This window comes from Ambystoma mexicanum, chromosome 10, assembly GCF_040938575.1.
Source record: "Ambystoma mexicanum isolate Mex_15411 chromosome 10, UKY_AmexF1_1, whole genome shotgun sequence".
Taxonomy (NCBI): Eukaryota; Metazoa; Chordata; class Amphibia; order Caudata; family Ambystomatidae; genus Ambystoma; species Ambystoma mexicanum.
The window spans coordinates 374,836,849-374,859,963 of NC_090932.1; the positions used below are offsets into that span (position 1 = coordinate 374,836,849).

General features: G+C 43.9%; 1 protein-coding gene across 2 annotated transcripts in view; it reads left to right on the forward strand.

The window, feature by feature from the left end:
• SLC18A1 (solute carrier family 18 member A1) overlaps nucleotides 1-22,375 on the forward strand; it is a 367,959-nt gene extending 345,584 nt beyond the window's left edge. For both annotated transcript variants that reach the window (XM_069617961.1, XM_069617962.1), the window contains 4 exons: nucleotides 12,764-12,827; nucleotides 17,655-17,774; nucleotides 20,286-20,419; nucleotides 22,184-22,375. In XM_069617961.1, coding sequence (XP_069474062.1) covers nucleotides 12,764-12,827; nucleotides 17,655-17,774; nucleotides 20,286-20,419; nucleotides 22,184-22,297 — 432 coding nt within the window. In that variant the 3' untranslated portion in view covers nucleotides 22,298-22,375. The remainder of the gene's footprint in view (nucleotides 1-12,763; nucleotides 12,828-17,654; nucleotides 17,775-20,285; nucleotides 20,420-22,183) is intronic.
• The last annotated feature ends 740 nt before the right edge of the window (nucleotides 22,376-23,115 follow it).

Here is a 23,115-nt window from a genome sequence, read left to right on the forward strand (position 1 = left end):
CTTCAATATGCCTTGGAGCCCAGGCAGCATCCCCTTATAGCATGGTGAAATACCTTGGTGGCTGATTAGACTACAATGCTGAGACATTTCTATCTGAATAATCCTACACGTAAAGCAAAGGTTGTGCTAAAACCTGAGTGTCCATGTAGAGGAACCTGGTGATAGCCAACATTGAGATCTTCTTTAGAAAATATTGTTGCCTTTGTTAGCGATAATGTCATGCAGGGCAGGTGTTGGGTGGGCTTCCCTCTTTAGTGCTTTGTTTGCTCGGTGTACGTTCATAGATATACTGACATCATCTGGTTACTTCGCCCTTGCTGCTATTACAATCAGTGAAACCATGTATTCCTGTAGGAGTGCATCAGCTTCCTCTGTGTAAATGCCAAATGCACAAGGCACCAAACCATCTGCAGGGAACCAGTCAAACCTTCCACAGTCTCCTCCTAACCTCTTTCCTCCCAGGCCTTTTGCAACTCACTGGCCAAACACTTCACTGCAAAAACTCAGGACATCCTGAGCACCCTTGTGTCCCTCTCCCCCTCCCCTTCACCCACCCCTTGCCTCATATGGCCTCACAAGTTTCCTCCGCCTTTCTCTCCTCCTTATCCCCCTTCACACCTGACGAGGTCACCAGAGTTGTCCGCTCCAAGAAGGTCTCCTGTAAACAGGTTTTCCCTGCTCCTCTAGAACCATGAAGGACAATATTGGCTCCCTTGCCCCTGCACTTGCTGATTTCTGCAACCACTCTTTTGCCACTGGATCTTCCCCTCCTCCCTCAAGCACTCCTGTGTGCGCCCTTTCCTGAACACAAACCTTCTGCAGACCCTTCTTGTCCACCCATCTACGACCCCATATCTATCACCCCCCTCCTTGGGAAACTCTTGGAGCAGCTGGTCCTCCCCCAACTGACCCAGCACACTGAACTTGTTGGTTGCCTCCATGACCATCAATCTGGATTCCGAGCATCCAGAGGCATGGAAACTGCCCTTCTGAACACCTGTGAGGATCTGCTCGCATGTCTTGATTCCAACTCCCCAGCTGTTCTCATTCTACTTGATCCCTCCCCTGCATTTGATGCAGTCAACCACTTCATCCTCATAAATTGACTCCACGATACCCTAGGTATCTCAGAGCGTGCACTGGACTGGCTGACTTCCTTCCTCATTGGCCATCTGTCCCAGGTTATTCGGGGCTCTTTCTCGTCCCCCACCTTTATCTCCACCCGGGCTCCAACATTCCTCCCTGGTTATTTAAGAACTACTTTGCTCTTGCTTCAATGTCATCTTTCTCTTCTTCAGGTGCTGTCATCCTTGCTGGGTTTTCCTTAGTTAGAGCGGCAACCCTAGCCTGTGCTGGACTGTATGTGGTTAGACATCATTAGCCACGGTGTTCTACATACTCAAAGTCATTGGGCTTGGCACATCTCCCATAGGTTGTTCTTGTTGTTGGGCACCCCTGTGCATGTAATAGAGGGCCCCAAAGAATTCACTCTGGGTCTTTTGTGATGATGCCATTCTTGATATTGTTCCACATGGAATGACTTGGGGCCTGATTCACAGAAGCATTTTATAATGGTGCAATCCCATATAGAAATGTTCTGTGAATCAGGTCCTTAATAGCTTCTTACTTGTGATCGCCAACTCATGGGACCTGCCCAGTTTAAGGACCCTGTGTAACAAAAGAATGGGTTCACCCAATATGTGGCGGTGCAAGGGGTTGCAGAGTATCATTGTATCAGCTGTGCTCTTATCTCGTTGTCATCTTGAAGGGTACAGGGTCTGTTTATCATTAGCAGACATGCCACAATCATGGTATTCACTGACCTGGAAAGTGGTGCCTTTAAAAGTGGCAGAATGCTCAGGAAGGGGAGGGGGTCTTTATGATTCCCAGAGGCAACTGTAGGGCCTCAGATTTTGCTTCTCTTTGACATGCAGGATTCCTTTATTATTATTTATTTTTTAATCTTCCAGCGCCGAGCCGCCTGTACACGCTCCCTTCTCTGGGCGCTGCTCACAACCCAGAACGTGTCACTCTGAAAACAAGCATTGGCAAGGCCAACAGTTTGGGCTTTTGGTGTCGACCTGGGAAAGGCACTTGCCAGGCACTGCCGTAGTGGTATTAACTGCCGATTGATGGTAGCTGGCGCAAAATGGTGCGAGTACATGGGCATCTAATATCAGTGCCTGGCAAATGCCGGATACTTATACACAAGCCAAAACTGTTGTCTTTGCCAATGCTTATTTTTAACAGGACTTCAGTGAAGGAGTGGCAGGAACTGGGCGGGAATGGCCATACTGATTAGCATGGCCATGGGCAGTCAAGGGGTGGGCAATAACCAAACAACATCCACAATATTTGTATCCCTCTTCATGTGCCATGTATCCCTATATGAAGTCTAATGAAATAGTTTTGGCTAATAGGTGGTGGTGCTAAAGCGCCACCTAATGGGCCAAACTAAAACTAGAGAGCTCGGCTCTGCGTCACCTACACTGTTTGCACCTTTTCGCCATGCCAGATGGGGTGAGAAATTGAGTGCATATATGATTGTCCGCATTTCCCCAGGTTGTTGCCAGTTGTTTTAGTCAAGAGGGGGTGGGAAAACCCCGACTCCTGATCTCTGGTATGGTGTCGGGTAGTCAGAGGAGATCAGAGACATGACAGACACATCACCACATCACCAGATTTTTGCCAACTCTGCACCGCCCGGTAAAATGGGACCTTTTTATTATCAGTGCACATTCTGTGTTCCCCATGACATTGGCGCCTTCTGCAGGGAACATCTATTGTCACAACACTGCTTACTCTCCTGTCTGGTTTCCTGATTCATACGAGATAAATAACACACTTTTCCCATCTGATTTTTGGGAAACAATACATTTTCATTTCATTTTGATTAAGATTTTTTTTTTGTGTAATCCTTTTATTTTTCAACATATTACAGAATTGCAATTATCTCTCTGGAGCCCTCCACAATTTCAAACAAACCTTTATTCTTGGTGGTCCCCACCAAAGAAGACCTTCCTTTTCATGACTCACTGGGCCTCATTCCGAGGTTGGCGCTAGTCATGGCGCTATTAGCGCCATGACTAGCACCAATACCGGTACCGTGTCCGCCCTGGTTCAATGGGGATTTACCAGTCTAGTCCGACCTTTGCAGGACCGGTAAGTCCCCATTGAAAATGTCAATCCCCATTCCCAGTTGAGCCCCCATAGGGCTCAATGGGAATGAGGATGGAGCTAATAACGGTACCGTAAATTACGGTACCGTTATTAGCTCTGAAGTACCTTTGCAGGTCCCGTCCTTAAGGAAGGACCCGCAAAGGGAACTCGTAGTAGGGTGGTAAGGGTTTAACGGCACCAGTCTTGTTACCGGTGACCGTTAACCCTTACCGCCCTAGTTGGAATGAGGCCCACTGAACCCATTGTTCAATTTGCATCTAATTCAATCCTTTGTGGGCTCATGGTCTTGTCATACAATACATTCATTTACATCCGGCCTCAATGGTTCTGAGGGTTGGCAGACAACCTCACAGTGAGGTTCATTTAAAAGGGGGGGCTGGGTTTTCCCTTAAGTGTGGTACAGAGACAGTTAAGAGCAATACTGGGCGCAGCAGAAGGGAACAAGGATGGAGAAGGAAACATAAAGGTCAGTCCGGACAGTTCGCGGACATTGGAAAGATGTGGGGTGTGTTTCAAACATCATTCAGCGAGTTCGATGTGAGAAGGAAGATTAATAGAATATACATTGTGCAGCATCCCGTCTGTGTGCCCTGGTGATACGGGGAGCCTCAGCCATGCCTGAAAGCAAATACCTGATAGCACATAGAGCTTGACAGGCTTCTGTTGGTGTAGAATATTCCTATTCCCCACAAAAAACGAGTGAGAAAATACCGAGGCACAAAACAACGACATTTTTTTAATGGAAAACATTTAGGATTTGTCCACCTTTTTTAAAATAAATAGATGGCAGTTGCGTTAGACAATAAATGAAGGCGGGGCATGCGGGGGTGCTGCGTGGGGTGACCCCTGCATTACAAAAAATGCAAAAAAAGAAAAACAATTCTGGGAATTAGATCCAAAAAATACGTTGTTTTGTGCCTTAGTGTTTTTTAGTGTTTTTTACCCCGTTGTTTTAACGTAGAGCCTAGATACCCATCACAAATCTAGTCTGGAGGAGAAGGCCACATCACTGGGATGGTACAGCCGCTACAAGCATTGAGAGTAGAGGCGCATCACAGCATCCCAAACCAGGAATCTCTCCAGCCCCATTAAATTGAGCATCTTTCTGGTAAGAGACCCCGAATCAGCTAAGAGCCACATCTCCCTTCCACTCCTTTAAGTCTAATGTCAAGAGGTGGCTACACTCCGAGACCAATGACTGCATGTGCTTACATCCCTGTACTTAATTCTAAGTAAGAAACAAAATGTAACGTCAATTATCTTGTGTAAAGAGGTATATCCTTGCCACAAAAATATTTTGTACATCCTTGTGTGCACCTGACATTTGTACCGGTGCTCATATGCTTGTTTCCCCATACCTAACTGAACTTTCCTAATAGTTCACCTTTAAGTAAGAAACGGTACTCATTGTAAATCATCTTGTGCAGATATGTATATCCTTTGCCACAAAAGGGATGTCTGCTTGTTCCTGTACATTATGTCTTTGTTTTTACGTAACTATGCAATCTGTAATGCGCCCAGATGCCTTCGGGCCCAGCGCACTATACAAATGAATGAACAATTACAATTACAATTGCTACATTCCCTTTCCCCAAAATCAGGACCGTCTCCAATCTGGGACAGGGTTTTTAAATTAAAGAACTCCTGGAATGGTGGGGAGAGAGGGCCCTATTCTGGGACAAAGCACCAGATTGAGATCCGGCATGAAAGGTTATGTAAAACGTGTCTTTAATACTCCTCTTTGGGGTGTCATGTTTTTCCCTGAAGCTCCTTTACTTGTCTTTAGTGATGCATGTATGATCCTTGTTGTAATAAGGTTTCGTTTCACCTTTTCTCTATCTGGATGACAGCTAGGAATAGTGCCAACCAGGGAAACGAACAGTGCAACTGCTGAGTGCGAACATTCTGAAGCTACTATTGCAGACAAACCTCCCCCAACTACTTCATTCTCTCTCTCCTGTGTAATAATGTATGTATTGGCAGGTACAGTGCTCTCGTCATCTTCTCTGAGTCCCTGCTCTGCTAGCACACACCATTCAGCATTCCTGTAGATCGTACATTCTGCACTACAAGTACCAGGTGCAATGTGTTTTTGGGCGGGAAACCAGGACTGCTAGTGTTGTGCCTGACATGGCTTTAAATCTTTCCCAATTAATGGTACACTGTTCAAGACTTAGACATTCTAAGAAGCGCTGCCTGACATCCATTTGCCCACATCAAAACCAAGCGATCTCACCCTCCCGAAGTCCGGGCAGCCTTTCCTGGGCACCCTGCTTTCCTAACGCAGTGTCACTGATGTGGTTGTTTGCTGGGATGCCTGCACCCAGTTTCCATCCCACGCCCAGCCCATTTGCAGGCCAGTCTTCTTCCAGGCAACGCACGCCATCCCAGTTTTCTTTGCCCTATTTACCCTCACTGTAACTGTGCTCATGGGTGTCCCTTCTGAAACACGAGCCCTTGTTATCCCCATGGTATAATTGCTCCATAAGCTGGGAGATGATACATTATTCTATAATGATGGTTTATTTTATTGGGTGCTTCTCCACAGGTCCCTTTCTATAAAGCATTTCAGTGTATGGTTCCTTGTTATTCCCATTGTGTTATTCCAATATCTGCTGTGCTGGGCTGTACAACTTTATAGCTATTTATGACTATTTTGTGCTGTTTTTCCATATGTTAGTGTAAATCTTACTCCAAGATTCTTCTCCATTCAGCTGCTCTGCACCTGGTTCTTTCTCACTGTGATTTTGCATGCTGGCCTCATACCTCTTTTGGTGGATAAACAGATTTGACACTCAGTCTCATCCTTCATCTAGTGCTCAAGCGTTGGTCAAGCAGGGATGTCATTTGGGGGTCGCCATTTGCCACCTCCAAGGTCTCTCTTGCTACCCCTAAACATTTATTTTTTTAAATGTAATCTCCTGGGCTGTGGCCAATGGTACAGTGAGCAAAAAGCAGATGGCTGCGAACTCTCAAAGTGGTTAATAACCACTAAGCAGGTTATCATGCCGTGTTCTTTCGAGAGAGGGGCGCCTGCTACCTTTTTTTGTGCTTTTTTGTAGCCATGTGGCTCCTTGTTTCTGGAGTGTCTTGCTTTCTTGTTCAGGCCTCTTAAAAAACATGGGGTTCCACAAGTGTAACACTTTCTGCACTGACCCTAAATGAGAAAGATTAGGAACAACACATAGGCCCTCCTTACGACCCAGGCGCTGGACCATGGTGCTAATAGCACCATGGTCCATGCCGGTAACTCACCGACTCCGCCATGGTGGATGGTGGAATTACCGCCCCATTCGAAGGTTGGCAGGCGGTAATTCCCCATTCACCATGGCCCCTTCCCCATTCCCATTTTTGCCCCCATAGGGCATAATGGGAATGGGGAAGGCGCTAATTACGGCACCGTAAATTACAGTGCCGTAATTAGCTCCAAGGTCCCTTTGCGGGTTGGATTTTTAACGCCTGCAAAAAGCAGGCGTTAAAGTCTCCAACCCTCAAAGGGACCTCGTAATCAGGCGGTAAGTGTTTAACGGCGCCGTAGCCTTTTACGGCGCCGTTAAACACTTACCGCCAGGGTCGTAATGAGGGCCATAAATGTGTCTTTCTGGAATTCTATACAATAATTGCTAGACTCATTAAAGGTTTATTTCAGGCACAGTTCAGGAGGTGAGTCACTGATTTAGTCTGTTCTTAAACACCTCTACTCAGCCTTTCATCCTTCTGAGGTCGATAAATGAGTACCAACACAAGTTGGGTGATATTGTGAGTATATTTGTTCTGTATAAAGCACTTAAGCTTAAGTGTTATATAATAACACATCATTATCATTTGGCCTTGGACGCCTGCTTGCATTCACAGTAATTTGGTAATATACCTATACACACTAATTTTAACGATACATATGGTGATCCATTCTTGTATCAAATGCATATCACATTATTGTGATATCATAACCATATTTTTCATAGTGTACTTAGGAACAATGCTATGTGATGCCACTTCCTGTTTTGTCAAGGGGTGAAAGGTTTTGTTCCATTGCTTCCCGTGATGTCACTACAGGATGGGTCAAATGACATTTCTTCCTGTGAAGTCATCAGAGGTCAAGGGTCGTATGATGTCACTTCTGCTACCCCCGGCATTTTGGTGAATTGACGTCCCTGTGGTCAAGCCGATTTGCCTCTGGCGGGTGATTAAGATTCCTGACCTTCCTCTTACCGCTCTTCCTCTAGCGTCCCACACATTCACCTGTAGATGGCCACATTATGGCACTGGCACTCCTGTCTGCTGGCTTGGCAACCCAGATTATTCTCCAGGTTTATCAGTAGTGAAGATGAATAACCTTATCTGGCGAAGAAGCCTCCACACTTCAAGGGCACACTTGAGATCCTCTTAAGGCCATTAAACAACAACCCTGCTGCGACTTTCTCTAGTAGCACTCCTGCCTTGTACTAGAAACAGACTTCATGAAAAACTGCTAGCCATCCTGGGTGACTTTTTCCCCTCTTCTCGCAATCAATTGCCATGTGATCGAATGACCACACGCTACACATGAACGCCACTCCCGTTAGCACCCCAATACGTTATAATTTCTTCATCTGTTTAGTCTCTTTCCTACTTCCCCTTCCCTTTCAACTTTTCCACTTTTATTCCACCCACAGACCATTGTCTGGTTTCACACCTGGTCGGAGTACATTATACATTGTGATTATCAGGACAAGACTCCTTCGGTGCTATATGGCCACTTCAGGCATGACATGTACAGCATAAAAGACACTTAACATATGGTCTGTGGTAGTGGCTGAATAGGACACACATGATGCTGAAAATGAAATACCCCCAATAGAACTATTATTCTAATCATATGTCTATGCATGGGCTTGGCCATTCTGGTGTGTCATTTATACCGTAGGCACTATGCAACACAGAACTATTTTCATCAAAGCTCCAGTGGACAGACCCACTTACTTAAAATCACTGACAAAACCAACAGGGTTAGTTTTGTTAAACTAAATAACTGTTATTTTGTAGGCCTCCACCCTAGTCTCCGGCAGACAGACCGGAAGAGCGAGCTACATCTCAAAAGAAGCAGAGTCACAGGAGCGAAGTGAAGCGTTGTAACAGTCCCATCGCCCAACCGACCCCCAAGTGTCTTTAAGTGTGCACTGACTGTTGCACGTCACATCGCATATATTTTTTATAATATAGTTTGCTCACTCAAGTTGAACCTAAAGTGCCAGAAACAAACCAAAACTAATGGTGTTGATGAGCCAAAACAATCATGGCACTCAAGCATCATGTGTTAAGAAAAACTATATATCTTCAGTAAGTGATGCTGAAGCACCACATTATATTAAATAAAGTAGTTGCACCAAACCAATACAGCCTCACTAAATGGTGCTGAAGAACCACATAGAAACTAAAGTTCCATCTGTGCTAAACTAATGATAGTGCTGAAGCCAAAACCAATGGTGGCGCTAAAGTGCAACATCTGAGCTATAACTGATCCTTCTGCTAAAGTGCCACCAGACATAAAACGAAGCAGCCTGTTGTCCTTTGAGCACTGTACTGACTTCGCAATGCTATCTCTTCCTAAACATGTTATACCAAGATCTGTGCCTCATTAGGGAGCGCTGAAGCACCACTTATTAGTCAATATGAAAAAGGGATAGCAAACGTGCATTGTCTTGCAGTCATATCACTTGTCTGTGAGGGCAATTTTATATGATATTTTTACACACTGCACACATTAGGACCTGAGTTTTGCCTGTGACTGTTAGGGAGACTATTCATGTCTGTACTAATTTCCTCCCACCTTACAGACCCCCAAGCTCCTTTGCTGGACCTAGAACTTTTTAATTTTAACTCATGAGTGAGTGTGACCTTTTTCTGACTCTCTCCTGTGTTTTTCCCTGACTAGGATTTTATGTTTTCACTGTTTTTGGAGTCTGACACACTCCATGAGATTCTGCGTTTTGTATGGTGACAAACAGCACCCTCAGTGCAGTGTCACTGAGAAGTCCCTTGGATTTCTCTTAAGGTTTAAATACCTTTTCTTGGGTGAAGTACTGTTCTCAAGAATAGTAAAGGGAAATTGATCTTACTTATCTTTGTACTTTGTAAGGTCCAGCACACACCATTTTATGTGGAGTACTGTGGAGTGCTGAGGGGTTACCTAATAGCCCCTTATTCTGCTTTCTCATGTAACATTTTTTGTTACCCTTACTACTTTAAATGGCTGGCACCAGTGGTTTACTTTTTACTACCAATGTGCGTTTCTACCGCAGGCTGCACCCTCAGCTGCAGTACAGCACGCATGGGTGTCCATTTTGTCAAAATGGCCCCTGTCTTCCTTTTTTGCCATTTTCTGTATGTGGGGTCTTTCCTGGCTTTTACTCTGTAAATTGAGATAGGTTTGAGCCCTTTGTGTGTTTTGCCTTTGGCGAGCTTCAGCCCTGGAGCCTGCCCCTGGCTCCAGTGTGTCTGGAAGGACAGGAAGTGAGGGAGGGTCCCGAAACTCCCCTGTTCTTTGTCTCTAGGTGTGCCTGATCGAAACCAGTCCTGATTGGCCAGCTGGCTGTCCAGGGAGGACAACCACCCTGCTGGGTGATTGACAGCATAGGGCTGTGAATGAATGAGAACAAGCTTAAAAGGTGAGGTTCTTGGGACTACAGGCAGAATCGACCACTGGAAGAAACATCCAAAGAATTAATCTTGAAGAGAATCCTGCTGCAACCCCCAGGTCCTCGTAGTGCCCAGTAAGCCCTGCTGCTGTGCTGACCTCCTTTTTTGCATCAACAGAGAAGCTTCGGATCTAACAAATTCTCCCCTTGGGCTGGTGGGACCAACTAGCCCTGTGACAAACTCCACTTTGCACAATTCCCTACTTGCTGTGTCTCTCCAGTGCTGCAGAAGCACAATGTCAGGGGTCGAGTGTCCATTATCGAATGCAACATCTTCCACGAACAAATCTGGCCAAAAGCTCCAGGAGCCTCCTACGAACACTCCAGAAGCAGGAAATCCCAATCCAGAGTCCCTTCACCAGAGTCCAGGACCGAGGGAGCAAGGAAAGTCCAACCAGGGATATTCGTTGTTCATCAGTGCTGTTTACGAGGCAAGAAAACCAGGAAGAGGCGCTGAATCCAAGAAAATCTGTAGCTGAAGAAGTCCTCTCCCAAATACTACCGCAGGAGCCCGCCAGACATCCTCGCTCTTGTCCCCATGACTGAGGCTCAGGAACAACGGTCCGCTTGGCTGTAGCAAAGAAGAATCCAGCTGGAACACTTTCTTCAAACCAGAGATCCTGGGGGGCTTGGGGTATTTACCTTATCACCACAAGTCATGCTCTCTCACTTAAGAAGTGCACTGGCTTAGCTTTTTGAGTTGATCTGAACTCCACTTGCACAGGCCTAACAGCTTGTGTTGCTTTAGTGATCTTTTTGTACTATCTCACTTTGTGAAAGACTTTATCCAAGAAGTGCATCAGAACTATCGACTTGGTCCAATTGACTTTGGCATTGCTTGTCGCTTCATAGGTTGTAACACTTTTACTACTGGGAAAGGCTTACCTAGATTTCATTAGAGGATTCAAACTATATTTCTGTTATAATAAAGTATGTTATAACCTTTCTATTTCCTTAACCCTTCTTCCTGAAACCAAGAGTCTAAAAAGTATATTGGTGTTTATGATAAACGCAATACTATCCTTGTTAGTGAAGTCACTTCAGGGTGTAGGAGAAATGTATTAGCATGTTTAAAGAGTATTGACCAAATGTATTGACTTTGTAAAGTGATTCCAAAGTTTGCTTGACTGTTCAAAACAATTGGCTTTTTAAAGAATGCTTTACTAAAACTGACAAATAAATAAATATATATTTACAACTGAAACCTTGAGAGTGTAAGTGTTACTTGTATTGACTGATTTCATCTGTACAGCTCTACAGCTCACATGTCCCCCTCTTGGCTTCTCAGTCACACTACTGCGTTTAGTACAGACCTATACCAAAAGGTGGGTTACCTAATACCAAGCATATATGTCTTATGTAGTCTCACACAGTGTGACTTCACCAATTGCTACCATCAATTGCTACCTAAGAGTGACTTTTGCCACACAGGTAAAAGGATTGTTGTATGTGTAGAACAGAACATATCTGCCACAAAAAAAAATGAGCAGAGGAGAAATCAGGACCAATCAATGAGAAATGCATTATTCTGGAAAGAAAAGGGTGTTATTTCCTGGCAATACTGTTGTATGATTAACATTTAGGCAGTGTTCAAAACCCAGACAGCTAATACCTCACTGGTAAAGTGGTATGCTCTGGAAGCGCCTCTTCCTTTTAAACCCGTTCCCTGTTGCAGAGTGGTGCCTTTCTGTTTAATACATACACCTGGTTATTGAGGTGAGTGAAAAAGAAAATATATCAACCAGCATGTGCCTTAGGAAGCAGGCACTATGATTTCAGCAGGCTAATTGTTTCAGGGTGACATTTGTGGCATTGACAGTTTCGTCACCAACGGAGCAATCAGTCAAGGGCTTTGGGAGAACTGGGGGCAGTAGAATGGGGAGAGACTAGGTAAATAACACCTTTGCGAAGGAGGCGAAGATTGGCGACAAGCATTGGGCTTCAGCCATGCGGAGCAAGGATACTAGACATACTACAAGACATCAGTAATATATATAAACTCGAATTTGGAATGTGAATAAAAGTGGAGGAGTCTCCAGGCGTGATCCCGAGGGGAAAGTGGGATTAAGTGGCCATGAGACGGTTATTGTTGGTTCTGTGGTTCATGTGTGTTGTGCACTGTCTGGCAGCATGGAAATGACAGTCTGATGTGTTACATCACTGAGCTTGGTGGAGCTGGCAATACATAGAACACAGTTGCATACTAATTGACCTTTTCCCAGTTGACCTCTGGAGAATTGACCTTCAGGAGAATCGACCTAATTTAAAAGGTCAATTAGGACATATATGCGGGGGGAAACCCCCCGCAACACCCCACCCAATCCAAAAAACAACGGCAGCCCCCTACCCAATCCCATTATATTGTTTATAATCCAAAACCAACCCAATACATATATAAAATAACTAAAATAATATAAAGGTCAATTGTGCAGAAGGTCAATTAGGACCACTATACTTAGGTCAATTAGGACAAAAGGTCATTGTAAAAGGTCAATTTCGGTAATACCTAGAACAAACTATGAGCCTCATTTAGCGTTCAGTGGATTGTAAAATCCACCCGTTTTCGACCCTCAGAAACCACCCAATTTTAAGTTGGCACTTGACCGCCATAGCGGGAATCTGTCAAGGAAAGCTGTCAGAAAATCTGCCAGTCTCCATGCATGGCAATGGGGACCAGCAGATTTTCAGCCAGCTTTCTGCTGGTGATCGCCGGTGTAAAGCCTGTCTAGTGGTAACTTTAAATAGGGTCGTTTCTGCTGGCGGGAAAGGGTTTGAAGTGTTTTGAAAATAGTGAGGAATATTCTTATTCTGGTTATTTTAATGTTTTCCAGATGCAAACCCTTGACGTTCATTGTTTATGAAAACAAATGGCACCAATAATCTCATTCTTTTCTCTCTTCCCAAAGGTTCCGTTTGCTACCAACATTTATGGATTGATTGGCCCAAATGCAGGACTTGGGTTTGCTATCGGTAAGGCCCACACTGCAAACATCACTGCAGCCCCAGGATGCGAACTGACATTGTGCAATGTTATCAAAGGGGCTTGCTTGCTTGTCCAATAGATTGTAGTTTCTGAGCAGGAAGGTGGAGAAAGTGAGCATGTCCTGGACTTACTGCAAGGCAGACCCACAGATGGCTCATTGGAAGGACTGAAACTCTGCACAACTGACATTCAGATCGGACTGCACAACTCTACTCGCCTGGTTTTCTTTGATAAATGACTCCAGAGCTCACACGTGATGCTAGCATCCGGCGCAGTCTGCCTGCTAAGAGCAACATTTTCAGAATAATAGAGTTGGTGAGAGAGAACATCATGGCTAAGGTAGCTAACATATTGGATCTAGGGGTGATTGAACCCTCCCAGAATACAGGGTTGAAGTCTGCCTTGCTGGGGTTTATAAATGAGGGACCTACTTATATACGTGTTTGCTTGATTATATAGAGTAATGATGCCCTGAAAGCAGGTACACACCCCAGCCCAAGAACATATGAGCTCACTTCCTGGTGACTTTTGACTTTGGAGTACTGCCAAACCACCGTGGCCCTCATTCCAAGGATAACACTATATTCCCTAACCCTAAAGGCTTAATGCCCTTTGATTCAAAGAATGTATCGTCCATGTTGTAAAGGCAGGTGAACAATGCTCTCATTGGGATGAAAGATCCTTGCTCCCGTACATATGCTGCATTGCTGTTGTTTAGCTCCAGTTGGAAAGAGCATGTCATCCAGCTGAGGAATGTGCAGCAGGAATTTTAGAGAGCCAAACTGATCAACAAGGACTCTAAATGACAAGTGGGGACAATATCTCTGGTGTAACTTGAACATGAGTTTGGCAAGATGAGGCATATCCAGGCCACGATTCATGTGTTTTTTCAATCAATCAATCATTGTTTATTTCGAAACAGGAGGTCCATAAAAACATAACAACCATTCACAACACATAGAGATAAAAATTGTCAAAGACACACCAATCCATCGATGCTCGCTAAAATTCATTATGATGTACATACTATATGTCAAATAAAAAATAGTTTGCAAACTAAGTTTGTTTCGCAGTATTCAAGTGTCTTGATACGTATTTTATAAAAAAAAACATCCGTAATTCATAGAGCTGAATTAATGGTTAAGAAACAGGCCATTCTGCTAACATTCCTTAAAACACACACCCCACACAATGTTAAAATATATTTTGTATCCAGGGGTATTCATAAAGAGCAAGTGACTAGGTGTTCAATAAATACAACAACAGCACACAAGAATCTGCATAGAGTGAAAGCCTCCTTTTACAAAACAAAAACTTGTTTTGTGAGATGGTAGTGACAAGATGTTCAATGAACCCACTAATAACACATACAAAGTGGATGTGAATAAACGAAGCCAAACCGTCCTATACCATTAATGTGGCGTTTTCTTTTCTTAAGAGGCAAGTAAAAAGTTCCTTCTAGACAAGGCCTGCCTCAGGTACAGCAATAGGCTCTAGCTGGCCTTCGGTGTGCCAGCCCATAATAAGAAGAGCAAAGCTGGGCAATACTGAATAAAGGGTGTTTCTCTGCAGGGATCAGGGTTCTTGCCCTGATCGTGTTGTATGCCAGGGCAAAAAAACATAAAATGCAAAAGATCCTCTGAAGGATGACATAAGATGCATTGTTTTCTCTTGAAATTGTCTAACCATCGTGAGGTGATTGCTCACAGAGGGTGACAGCGAAATCTTGCTCTGGTAATTAAAATTCGTTTATCTGGGTTATTTGCCGAAGATATTTTGGGATCGAACGTGATGTTAATATGACATGTTTGTGGTTGAACGAGTTTAATAATTCCAGTTATTCATATCTTTTCTTAATGAATGATATCACCTGTGTTATTAATGGCCGTGCTACGGGGACATCCAGAATAGTTTGTGTGATTACACGTCGATGTGCATTTATTTTCACAAGGAATGCTTTTACATACCGCAGCCATGGGATCTCAAAGAAAAGTGTTTTTTTCATTAAGAGCCACCCGCACTTAGACGCAGAGGATAGTCCTTTAGTAGTCACTGTATATTATAGAAACTGTGTGCCCAACTATTGAAGCATACCAGTCCCTCCAACAACCCTTTCCGCAAACAAACACCCTGAGTATTATAGAATAGTGAGTAACAGAAAGCATTTCAAGGGTTAAAAGTTGTTTTGAGCCAAGCACTAGTGCTTTGAGGACAGCCTTTCGTTGTTCCAACTGAGTCATCCTACCTGGGAGTGGGTGCTGAGAAGGGAAGAGTAGACTCTGTAACCTTCATTAGTTGTCGGCTCTTGGAAAGAGAACAGACATGAGCAGCTGTGGAAAAAGAATGCTTACTTACGGTTTGGGATATATGGAGGTTTTCACCCAATCTCGTTGGATTTACATTTGAAGTCCACAACACATGAGACCTTAAAGTCGATTAGGCTATACAAGGTGAGAATCCTCGATTGTGTCTGAGATCCGCCATACCTCAAGGGCTTGACCTCGGCGGGGAGCAAATCTCTAGGACTAATCATGGAACTGCCCAGGGGCTTTCAGGGAGTACTGCCCAAATAGAGAGTGCTGGCCCTCCCGTTGAAGAATAATCCCCATCTTCTCCAATCTAGTAAAGTCATGCTGTGAAACAGAAAGTCCCCCCCTGCCAATCTGGTGCAAAGCTCTCTTTGTTTTACTCTACTAACCTGGCTTACCCACCTTTTCCCCTGATAAGCCCTCATTGACTCTGATATCTTGTGAAAAAAACAGCTATGTTTTATTTAATTAAAGAATGCACTCGTCAGCGTTTGCCAAAAAATGCAAAAAAATGCCAATGCATTTCAGGCAACTCGTCCATCATCAGGGCAAATAGCTATATAATCTGTCAATATAAATAATCAGTCATATTTCTTTGAATGGGTGGGATGTGGGTGTGGCCATCCATCATCATGACTATTGCCTGCATTTGAGAATGAGTGTCTCTTTTGACATAACCAGTTATGACCTGTTTTTGAATGTTGTCTGGGATTCAACTCTAAATTCAATCTTGAGAAACCCCATAAGTTGACTATGAAATATGAATGAATTGCTGTTTGGGTGGCTGCCAAACTATTTGAAAAGGAGCATTTCTCTTATTGGGGCCTGGGATTCCCATCCTGCCCCTGTACCCCTTAAAAGTAAATGGCCTGCTCCATTATTGGGTAATTCCAGCCGATGAGTCCTGAAACAAGGCGAAAGATGTCAACCTAAGTACAAATCACGAGGAGGCATTGCTTGAGCCTAAAAGCTGGCAATACTCCGCCTGATGGCAAATGTATGCTCCTGTAGGGATGTAGCAAACCTTGAATTACTGGGGAGAGGCCAAAGCATGTTGCCATTCTTCCTTAATCATGCAGTGGCAGCCGAGTTGCATGGTTCTAACTGAATTCCAATGAGGAAGACTTATGTAACCTGGTCACTTTGCTGACCATGTTGATAAAGAGGCTAGAGCACATGCCCCCAGATGCTCTGTAACTGTCAGGGTTCTGAGGCTTGCATTGCAAAGCCTGATTCAGGATAAGAGCCAATAAGGACATCAGGACCGGTACCCTCATTCCCCTTGCAGCACAAGCATGTATGACATCATCTCTTACACCTCTGCCGGGAGCTTCTTCATCCTTCTACATCCCCAATGGAACTCACTGCACATGATGCATTGTCAGAGCGGAGGTTCCGCTGTGTCAAAAAGGACTGCAACAAACCCAACCAAAAAGCACTTTTCTTTTGCTTTCTTTCCACCTAAGCATGAAGCACTCTAATGCCAGTGGAGGCAAAGCACACTAGTCCTTAGACTATCACAAACGAGCCCACATACCTCCCCCCGGATGACAGAAACCCCATGGTAGCTCTGTAACAAGCGCTACTTTTACAATCTGTTGGCTTCAGTATATAGACACTGGCTTGCACCTTGCATATTTTGTGGACCTTCTTTGAAAGAGATATAAAGTATTTAAGCATATCTCTGTGTGGTGTCCTACTTTATTCAAAGTGATAACCATGTTACCCCATATCATGTCCTACCCCACCACAACAAATAGGTAAACCAAGGTAGCTGGTAGGATCCCCTGTTGGGACTATATAGTGACCTACTCTAGACTGTAATCAAGGGTAGAGGTTAAACCTCCTACAATGAGCACCTACAAGATTGGCTTTAATGAATCAGGAGGCATGGAATGTGATCAATATCTGATAGGATAAGCATGGGTTCCTTTCCAGCTCCCTACACCATTCTGCAAGTGACCATATTCTTCCTTCCTGCCGATGCTTGGGCCCTTGGTCTCAACTCTCTTCTCAACCCGCAGTCCTACTATCCGAGACAATCCATCCCCACCTCCCACTCCAACACCTCTCCCCACCACAATGTAATTCCTCCTCTTTTCCTGCTGCTGCTGTCCCCAGTGCCGCTACGGTGCCTCCTCCCAACTGCTCACCAGACACCATGGAAACAGAAACGGGAAAATGTCCCTTTCCTGTTTACCAGGTGGCCATTTTAGTTTGTCTTTTTTATGAGAAGTCGGCACGTGGGCACCCCAGATGTTGGCCTGGGGTACTAGTCGTTTTAACTACCTTGGACTGTGCCTCAGTAGTGACCGATTTGAGCCCTCACCGAGGGGTGGCCAAAAAGGCTCAGTCTCATGGGCCATTACCACCAAAGCACACCCATACCTTGGTAGTTAATGATGGAGCATAACACGTTTGTTCAGTCTACGCGAGCTCTCTGCCTGTGAATGAAGAAGCCCGATCAAAGTGACAGCGCCTAATCTCTGTTCTTTTCCCTTTTAGGCATGGTGGACTCCTCCATGATGCCAATCATGGGGCATCTTGTTGACCTACGCCACGCATCCGTGTATGGGAGTGTCTATGCCATAGCAGACGTGGCTTTCTGCATGGGCTTTGCCATTGGTAAGAATGAATCTCCTCTCGTTGATATAAATTATAAAGCAACCATCTAAATATTCCCCCATAATGATAAGATCTTGAAATACCCCAGGTGTGAGGTAGAGAAGATGTAGGGTGTTCTTTATTAGTGGCAACAGGCCAGGAAAGAGCCTGCAATAAGAATTGAAAACTGACACTTTTTAAAAGTGCATACTCCAGAAACCTTCCAGCAAATGCAAATCAATGTATCCAAAAATTCTGATAAACTTCATGGAACTGCTCATCACCTTTACTTGTGAGGACATTTGATGGTAAGCTGCCCCTGTAGGCAGGTGACCCATATATACCTAGGACACGCTGTGGTCTAAAAAAAAGAACAAGAAAGAACTGGTGATGCCAGATGGATCCTCTGTCTGACATCAGAAGACCCAGAACTTTGTGTAGTGAAAGGGATACATCAAGATATTGCTTGACAAGATATCTCACAATTCAAATGCCTTACTGCCAAACTTAATCCAATAGGCACTGGGTCAGATTCTCAAAATCTTTTGGGGCGCAAATGCCCGTGCCAGAAAAATTATCGGCCCATTCTCGAAGGGAATCTTAATAAGCACATCTTGTATGTACTCAACGAGATGCCCTTTTTCAACACTGTGCATTTGCGCATATCAGGGAGCATTTCTGTGCATTTAAAAGTGCATCAAGAATTCATAAACAGGATGCGCTTTTAAATATGCAAAAAGGAGAGTAAATTCACTGCGCCTGTTGACCAGGTGCATGGGGAGGCACAATTAATGACAGGGTCATTTCAGGCCCTATCATGATTATTCTTTTAATGGTTTAAACCTCTGCTGTCACGCTTGCATTTCTATCCATCAAACAGGGATGGAAATGCTTTTTCCCAAGCATTTTAGCCTTTAATAGCCTGTCACAGTGAAATGTGCTCCCTGCAACTACATGGTTGCTGGGAGCCTGTTCTGCATTAATATTGGGAGTATGGAAGGGGGCCGGGCAGCACATATTTGCACCACTGTTCAGTCCCTGCTGAATTGCTCAATTCACCTTTGAGAATAAGGTGACCTGAGCATTTCTGAAAGTAGCACAAATTAAATGATTGCATTTTCTGCGCTGCTTTCATTTGCGCTACCTTTTCAGAGTCTGGCCCACTGACTCTATCCCACTTAACCAGTTCAACAGGTGCTTTATTCAACAAGCAATTCGGTCAAAAATATGTGTGTTTATTATTTTTCATAAAATCAAGTGTTATGATAATAAGCCTTAATAACGTGACTAATTGTATCCTTTATGTCCACCTAAATATCAGACAAACCCCTTGACCTCAGACTAACCACGGGTTGATTTGAGATTCCTAGACTACTTAGGGCCAAGGGCTAGATTAACATTTGCACTGTTACTAAATAATTAGCAAATGCATTTTCCACTGCCTTTGCCGCTTAAATAATAATGAATGGAGCAAATAGGTCTTGGCCAAGTGCACATTATCTGAACATTTTTGCAATAGAGAAAAAGTAAATCAGATTTTTTTGTGGTTTTCTGCATAAAATATAAATAAATGTGGTAACCACATTTGTTATTACTTTAAGCAGCATAAATAGCAAAAAATAGGGCCTGCTTCATGTTTGCCCTAGTAAAAAATTGGTGTTTAATTAATTTGCTCCACTTTTTTGCACTAAGGAATCATTTAGTTATTCTGGCTCCAGCTCCAATTGAATGCATTTGAGAAAAGGGCTAAGTCTTCCAAAATGTTTGGAACCCTCCCTACACTTTTCAGAAAAGGGCTAGGTCGACTCAAAAGGATTTGCAGTCACTGCCACTAGGCTTTTGAGAAAAGTGATAGATCATTCTGAAAACATTTGGAATCTTCCCCCTAGACTTGTGTGTATGGTGGATCTCAACATCCTAGGTATTGCAAACCATCCAGGATTTAGGGTGTACTGTAGACCCCACACTCGGGCAAAACAGTGTTTTTCTGGTTTTTAGGTGTATATAAGGGATGAGAATAGTCACGTTGTTGTGATCTAACATTATATGATTTGATTTTAGAGAAAATAAATAATGAACGTTTTTGTATGATCTACTTAGCTCTTTTCTTGTTGAATGAAGTTCCTGTCTGGATCAACACAGTGGGTTTAAATCAGATCTGTATGATTAAGTGTGATAATAAGGCATTTGAATTGTGATATGTTCTGGTCAAATGGTATTTTGATATATGACGACCTGGACCAGGAATTAATAGGTATAGCCTAAAGCAGGGGTCTGAAACCTGCTGCTCACCAAATTATTTGGACAATGAGTCCCATGACCACTCACTATTGACACTGATGGCTTGGGCTAAAGGAAGCTGCTTTCCATTACATCTTGTGGATGACCTCTGCCCTAAAGAAATGTATATCATTGGAGTGAAAGAGAGTCATCCAGATGGCACATAGTGCGCCAAAACAATTATGGGGTGATTTGAGGCAGCATTTTGAAGAGCATGCAAAATGTCAATATCATGTTTTTCTCTACCAATAGGTCCATCCGCAGCTGGTGGCATTGTGAAGGCCGTTGGATTTAGTTGGCTCATGGTCATTATTGGAGTCATAAACATTGCCTACGCGCCAATCTGCATATGTCTAAGAAGTCCCCCATCCAAGGAGGAGAAGATGGTAAGTCATTAAGTGCATAGCTTTTGGTCATATCTGGTAGCTGCTCTGAATGTTCCATTAGCACAACATGTTCAAACCAAACAAAAGGCACATGTAATAGGGAGGGCTGACCTATTAAACATATTGGGCAGGTGCAGCAGCTCTGTCCTGCTTAGGAATTGCCAGCCTCGACAATAACGGATTTATCAGGTTCTTGATATGAGTGAGGGGGACGTCATTATCCATCCTCCCTTGGTTCTGCCCATTCCTTACTGGTGGGCACTTTAGGATGAGCCAGGGCAAGTTTAAATCCCCTATAAATCATCTGGTATACGGGGTCCTGGGGGGATTTTTTCTGTTGGAATCAGGTTTGGAGTTCCACAGGGATGACAGCCAGTGCCTGGTTGGTTTCCTGGGGACCTAAATCTGAAGGTACACCATATGCATCAATTATCCGTACTATTGGGGATTGGATAAACCACTGTAAAGTGTGTTTTAATATCCTTAAATCTGTGTTGCTAATGCTTGGCTCCAGAAACATCTACTCAAACATGGTGAAGCTGCTCTCTGACAAAGATCTGGAGCTTAGGAGTGTTACTTGAAATCACGGCATCAGTCCTTCAGCTAAAGCCGTACTCACTGGAGTCCTGTCTACGAGGATATTGTACTGCTTCTGTCTGTATCTCCAAACTATGCAACTTTAATGGCCTATATGAAGAACTGACAGGGGGTCTGACTTGCAAACTCTGGATGCCTCCCAATTAAGCCTTACTCAGCTATATAACCCATTTACATGCTGGCCTTGACTGGCAGCCATCTGTAAGAGAGACATTTGAAAAATGTAATATTTGTTGCACAAGCATACTGAATTTGGGCTGAAACCTGCCAAAGAAGCTCCTTGTGCCTAATGCAAAATTAAGTCTGTCCCTTCCTTTCCTCCAGTAAGCTTATCCGGACGGCCCCAAATTTCAGTGGTCCTCTTTGAAAAGCTTTGCCATTGTTTTGAGGTTCTGCTTCTCTGCAATATGCTAAGTGATCACATTTATAAAATTCCCAGCCTTGAAACTTTCAAAGCTCTCCTAAAGGACTGACTCTTCAAGTTCAGTCCTTCTGCACCCTGATGAGGCTTGAAGACTGTTGGTGATACAAACTGAAATTAAAACCCGTGTATACTATTTTTAGTCAAATTTGGATCAGTTTGTATTTTCAAGCCTTTTAGCCACAAATGTAGTTGTCATAGATAACACTATACCTTTTTAATCTAACACTATGAAGGGCTTGCAGGGAATATCCCAAGAACATATTTGCACTAAATCAGGGGTGTGCAACCTGCAGCTCCCTGGCTATTTTGGACTATGACTCCTGTGATCCCTCCCCTTTAACTATGCTCGCTAAGGCTGATGGGAGTTGTAGTCCAAAGAATCTATAGATCCAAAGGTTAAAGACACCTGCATTAGGTCATGGTAGCACAGAGCATGTAACAGAATCACATCCAATCAGGTCCTGCCCTACTGTCACTGATTATGCTATGGTCACAGCTTTACCAATAGTAAGTCAGTGGATTGCTTGACTGTTTGCCAAGCTTGAGTTGGTGGAGCACCTGTCCTAACACCACCAGCTGACAGGCTTGAATCCTCATGATTCCCTTTCATCCTTCCAGGGTTTAAGGTGGATCCGTATTAAGTCAAGCTATAATAGCATATGTCAATCAAGTGTGTCTGATATAGTTCACAATAATAATAATAATACCCATATCGATCATATCTGTTGTTGTTTTACCTCCAGGCAATTATAAATTCAGAATGCCCAATGGATACCAAATGCTACATGACCCAGAAGACTTTGCGGGATCTTCCACTGTCAGACGCCAGCGATGAAGAGGAGGAGAGCGAAGAATAGGCACCAGTCTATTTTCACATCCTTCTCTGTAATGGAGTTGTGTTCACAGAATAATAAATTTGTTAAAAGAAAATGCCAGATTAGCAGTCCCGATCTGATTATTCGTGAGTGGGGTGGGGGGGGAAGGGCAGTAAAGCGCCTTCTTCACCGGTAATAACCGGAAGAATATCACAATGTATGCGATTGTAAACCAAGTGCGGAGGGTACGGCAAGCGTGCCCCATTCATGGGCTGATTGGGGTGACACCCCATTTGAAAGTCTGAAGGTACTTTGACACATGTCAGGGGAGTTGTTTTCTGTCTCTTTCACGCTTACGTTCAGCAGTGATGGGTCACAGTCCTGCTGTTCCATATCTTCACTGAACAAAAACTGGCCCTGTTACTAAAAAGAAAAAGGTTTCGGCAAAACCTTTAGCTTCTGGCTGCTTCAAATGATCCGATAATGCAATGTTATGCCTGATATGGTCACTCTATTCTAACGTAGAACACCGGTTCTGCCATCACACATTCCACGCAGCACTGAATGCCCTCATGATTCCTTCCTATGCCTCGTAGAATGACCATGTGGAATGTATCGGCTGCAAGTGGCACCCGTATGTCAAATCCAGTCTCAAATGACAAACTCGTTTCTTCATGTGTCTCATATTCTCAACATGTGGGGTTTAGGCTCGTAGGTTTTGCCAGTACACCCTCAGTGCAGCGTCAAACGGCCGTCTCCTGCAGGGCAATTAAGCCCCAGGGAAAATATAATTATAATTATAATTGATTTTTTATGACGCGCTTATTAATACTGAAGAGGGACGGGGAGGCTTTGCTGCG